Source organism: Lathyrus oleraceus, chromosome 5, assembly GCF_024323335.1.
Source record: "Lathyrus oleraceus cultivar Zhongwan6 chromosome 5, CAAS_Psat_ZW6_1.0, whole genome shotgun sequence".
NCBI lineage: Eukaryota > Viridiplantae > Streptophyta > Magnoliopsida > Fabales > Fabaceae > Lathyrus > Lathyrus oleraceus.
The window spans coordinates 109087608-109092983 of record NC_066583.1 but is presented as its reverse complement, the minus strand read 5'-3'; the positions used below and the strand labels follow the sequence as shown (position 1 = coordinate 109092983).

Sequence of the window (5376 nt, the reverse complement as noted above, 5' to 3'; positions counted from 1 at the left end):
TTATCCACCAGGTTTTATACCAATTACATCATCCCATCAAGTACCCTCTGCCATATCCCAAAATTTACCCTATCATTCACAATGATCACCTAGGTCAATAACCATAAACATGTGAATCTCTTCATGGTTAGTCATTTCATTTGCATAAGCATCAGTTCAATACAAGAGAACATGTATCTTAGGTTCATGGTATTGTTGTTTGTACCTGGTGGAAGCTAGGGTTTCCTGGCAACTTGAGGTTGCTCAATCAGCCAAAACCCTAATTGTTAGCGCCTTTGATCTCTGTGTGTATGCTTTGTGTTGATGATTCATTTGTGACTTCTTGGTGAAGCAAAACCCTAATTGTGGATATCCCTTCTTGTGGGTACACCCAACCCTAATTTCATCTAGTTCACCACCATCCATTCGTGCATGGCTCATTGGCTTGCTCAAGCTCCATTCAAGGCCTTTTGTTATTGGTTTTTCTTGAGGATTCATTGGTTGGATTGGATCCATTTCAAGTCACCACTTCCCCATCTATTGCTTGATGGTATTTATTGGTCCCAATCCCATTCTCATTTCTTCATAACTCCCACTTGGTACATTTCATCTGATCATTTCGCCTGATCATTGCCATTATTGATTGATCTATTCATGCTTGTCCATATGACCATTGATCCTTTATTCAAGTTCCATTCCATAATTAGCCCTTGGTCTCCTTAATCCTTAGTCTTTGGTTATTCAAGTTTAGTTCACTACACCTTCAATGTCTTGGATGTTTTGCCTATTGGTTTTTGGTCAATTCAAACGTCATTCCATTCATATTATGTTCATTTCATTACAAAAATGTCCAAGTAAATGCAAGAATCACATTTTGGCCAAAATTTTCGACTGTTGACTTTTGGTCAACAATTGACTTTTTGATGACTTATGCAATGGTTTTGAAGGTCCACAGATGCCCCAAGTTTAGATCTTGGTGTGGTGGACACCGGGAGATATTCTGCTTGGTTACAAGGTTTCTAGTTGAAGGTTATGGGATGTGATCAACATGAATTTCCGACATTCATCTTAAACTTAGAAGTTGCTTGCACACGATGGATCCTGCTTTAAGCAGCTCTTAAAGTATCGAGAGTAACTTCCCCTCCATGGACATTCCTGCCCTAATCTATTGGATATCTGCATGGATTTCCTCAATCACAAGTTACGAAGAAAAATTGGTTGCATGAATTCCCGACATTCATCTTAAACTTAGAAGTTGCTTGCACACAATGGATCCTGCTTTAAGCAGCTCTTAAAGTATGGTGAGGAATTTCCCCTCCATGGACATTCTTTCCCCAATCTGTTGGATGTCTGCATGGATTGCCCCAGTCACAAGTTACGAAGAAAATTTGATCAACATGAATTCTCGACATTCATCTTAAACTTAGAAGTTGCTTGCACACGATGGATCCTACTTTAAGCAACTCTTAAAGTATGTAGAGGAACTTCCCATCCATGGACATTCTTGCCCCAATCTGTTGGATATCTGCATGGATACCTCTAATTAACCATCTCTTAGAGTGATTGACTTCTTGTGCTCTTGGGGTGGCCTTCCCCAGTACGAGCCTTGAAGTAACTTTGCCTCTGACTAGCTAACCTCTGAGGAAATGCCCCTAACTAACTGGTCATGGAGAGATTTGATCTCGACGTGATTTCCCCAAAAAAAAGGAAGCAAGAAGAACATAATGAAATTGATTATAAACTGCTATTCTTTACTTTCTCTTGAGAACAAGATTATAAGTGTTACAGAGTAGTAAATAATCTTTCTCACCCTAATTAGGATTTGTGTTATGCAATGATGAGAGACTAGTGTGCTATTTATAAGAAAACTAACACATTAAACTAATGAGCTTTTACACACAGACTCATTACACAAGTTAACTTAGGGAACAATTTAACTTAAACAATTGGGCATAACAAACAGACCAAATTCGACATGCTAACAATCCTAACATACTTCGATTATAGCATGTGAACAAACTTCGACGACATGCTAATGATCATGTCGGATTGTCGAACCAAGAAGCTATCATTTGATCATACTAGAGTTTGATCCAATATCTCACACTAACAATAGGAATTGGAGAAAATTTTGGCTTAATATTAACTTAATGCTGACCATTTGTGCATTTTCTAATTTGAATATTCTCCATTGCCATCTTTTAATTAAATGAAAGAATACTTTACATACTATTGTTCATTTAGATTCAAAATATCTCATGTTTTCAGAGAAAAAAATACATTTGCAGATAGATTAGCCAATGCAATTTTTTATTATAATATTTGATAAGATTTACTTTGTATTTGTGTTTTTGAATTTTTTTTTTAGGAATGATAAACATGTCAAATTATCATTTTTTCCTAATGTTTGATATGTTAGTTTTTATTTCCCTTATTTTTCTTTCTTTTCTATTCAATAATTTACTTTTATTAAAAAATATAAAAATAGTAAAAAATTATATCAATTGACAAATCTTCTTTAAATAGAAATATTTTCACTATTTTATTTTATTTTATTATTCTACTAGAAGAAAGAACTGCTTTTATGGGTTTATATGAAAGCCTTCCATTTACAAACATATAAAATACTCTATAATAAAGTATTAATAAAAATAATATTTAAAAAGTGTAAGTAATCATATCCTATTTTATGTTTTTTGACTATCACTTATATATGTTAATATTATTATAACTTTTCTTTTCACATACATTTAATAAAATCAGAATGTGATATCAAATTTTTTTTTGCGCATAGATTTAATTAAATCAGATTCTTATATTACATTTTAAATTAATTCATTAATTATTTCTATAAATAAGTTTTTTAGCATTTATTATTAAAAAATTATGGATAATATTTATCATTTCACATAAATAAATTTGTAAATAAATTAAACCAAAGCTTTGTACCTGCATATAAAAAACACCAAACCAAAGTTTAAGAAATCTGCAACCATATTCAGACAAGCATGCTTTCACAAATGAAGAAAAAATCATCAACCGACAACAACATTCCGAAAACTCCTAACAACACCAGTAATGATGATTCAACCGAACATTCTCCGCATATTCAACTTTGTAACAACCCATGTTGTTTTTTCTGCATAATGAAACAACAAAATCCATCTCTCAGAAAATCAAAAATATCAACCTGCTTCAAAGAAATGCCTCAAAGAGACAATCAAGAACATGTCTTAGTCCTCAGTGGACTATGGAACATAGCCATGAAACAACCCAACGATCCAGAGTTTCCTTCTCTAGGCCTATTCAACTGCATGGCGAAACTCATCCTCAAAGGTACCAAAAACAAAAACTGGCTTCTTCAAAATCAAAATATTTACATACCTTATTATGCTGCTCATATTATTGGCTCTTACACCATGCACAGAGAAGATTTTGCACAGATAGCTATTCAATCTGGTGTTCTACCACCGTTGTTAGAGCTTCTGAAAGGTAAAATAAGTTGGGTCGAACAAAGAGTTGCTGTTAGAGCATTTGGTCATTTAGCTAGTTACAAAAGCACTTTTGAATTAGTCTCTGAGTATGAATCTGAGTTGGTGAAATCGACAATGAATTTGGCTTCATCTTGCTTAGAAAAAATCTATGTTGAATTTGTATCTGATAATAAGAAAAGAGTTGAGTATCATAGAAACTTGCTTACAAGAGGTTTAGGTGATTTGGAAATGGAGAATCGAAAAGCTGAAGAATGGGCTAGTCAACTTCAATGTTGGTGTATTCATCTTCTGAATTGCTTTGCTTCCAAAGATTCTAAGTCTTTGGATTTAATATGCAAAAATGTTTTCTTGAATGATCTGTGTGATATGTGGGGTGGATTGGTAAATAACACCTCACCGGGTGGGTTTGGACTCATTAGAATCCTTTGTTATAATAAGTTAGGAAGAACAAAAATTGCTGAGTCACCAAAAGTTTTGAAAAGTTTATGTAACCTCTCAAGATCTTGTGATGATTGGCAGTACCTAGGTATATATTGTCTTTTATTGCTTCTCAAGGACCAAAATACTAGGCACAAAGTTATTGATGTTGATAGTGTTGATGTTGTTTCATGTCTTGTTGATTTGGTTGAACTTAGAAGACTTGGTGATAAATCAAACGTTGGTGAGACCATCACCAAGGTGCTAGTGCAACTTTTTGAACATAATAAATTTGCTACGAATCTTATCTCTTTGGACTCGAAGATTGAGAGGAAGAATAAGGAGAGAGTAATGTCGGAGTTAGAATTGAAAGAAAAAATGGTTAGGGCGAAGTTGATAAAGAAAGAAGGGAATAAAATGTTTAGTTTGGGAAAGGTTGAAGAAGCTTTATTGAAATATTGTGAAGCACTTGAAGTTTGTCCATTGAGGTATAGAAATGAAAGAATGGTGATTTATAGTAACAAAGCTCAGTGTTATTTGTTTCTTAAAGATCCAGATTCTGCTATAAGTGATTCTACGCGTGCTCTTTGTTTATGTAATCCAGCAAATACACATGGGAAAAGTCTTTGGAGAAGATCACAAGCTTATGATATGAAAGGAATGGCAAAAGAGAGTGTTATGGATTGTATAATGTTTATGAATGCTTTTGTTAAGTCAAATGAATACAAAAGTGTTAAGGTTCCTTATCATGTTGCTAGGATGTTTTGTAAACAAATGGATGACACGTGGCTCTTTAGGAATGCTCGTTCAAAGATAAAGTCAAAGGTAATAGAGAAGATTGATGTCTCAATGGTGGAAAACAATTGTGAAATGGAAGGTGGTTATGAGAGTGAAAATGAGAGCAACTATGGAGACCAAACCTATGATGATAAGAAGAATTTCATGGCAGGTAGTGTAGTGTGGCTAGCTTTTTTGAAATATGAATATTTTTTGAAGTTCATGCAAGGTTAAATCACGTAGTCTTTTGGTTTGATATTTTTCAGGTTTGTGTACCATAATGGAAGAACCTTTTGATGGGAAAGAAGGTAGAAGGAGAAAGATGGAAAGAGCAAGAAGGAGATTAAAGAAAAGTGTTGTTGTAACTCGATTAGCGTAAGTCAAATTAAATTGCCTACTTGTTTGTTGAGGAAGGGAATCTTGTGTCCCAACACCACAAATTTGGACACTAGCTAAACATATATTTTGTATTTGTAACTAATTTAGTGGTAGTAGGTTCAAATCAAACAAATTGTTGATTGAATTAAGTATGATGATTTTACTAATATGAAGGTATCTTTATCTTGCATTATGTATACTCTTGTTTTAGTTCTAGTTAGGTGGAAGATACGTAGTTGGAAGCTTGTCTCCACCTTAATTGATATCAAGTCCAAGAAACATACATAAAGATAAAAAAGAAGTAAGACCTTTGAAGACAATTTTTCCAGGA

The 5376-nt window shown here is 33.7% G+C and overlaps 1 protein-coding gene across 1 annotated transcript; it reads left to right on the top strand.

Moving 5' to 3' along the window:
- The first annotated feature begins 2987 nt into the window (after nucleotides 1-2987).
- Nucleotides 2988-5129, top strand: LOC127085386 (uncharacterized). The gene is made up of 2 exons (XM_051025902.1): nucleotides 2988-4839; nucleotides 4934-5129. Exons 1-2 carry the CDS (start codon nucleotides 2988-2990, stop codon nucleotides 5044-5046), a joined length of 1965 nt encoding a protein of 654 aa, XP_050881859.1. The 3' UTR covers nucleotides 5047-5129.
- Nucleotides 5130-5376: the final 247 nt, after the last annotated feature.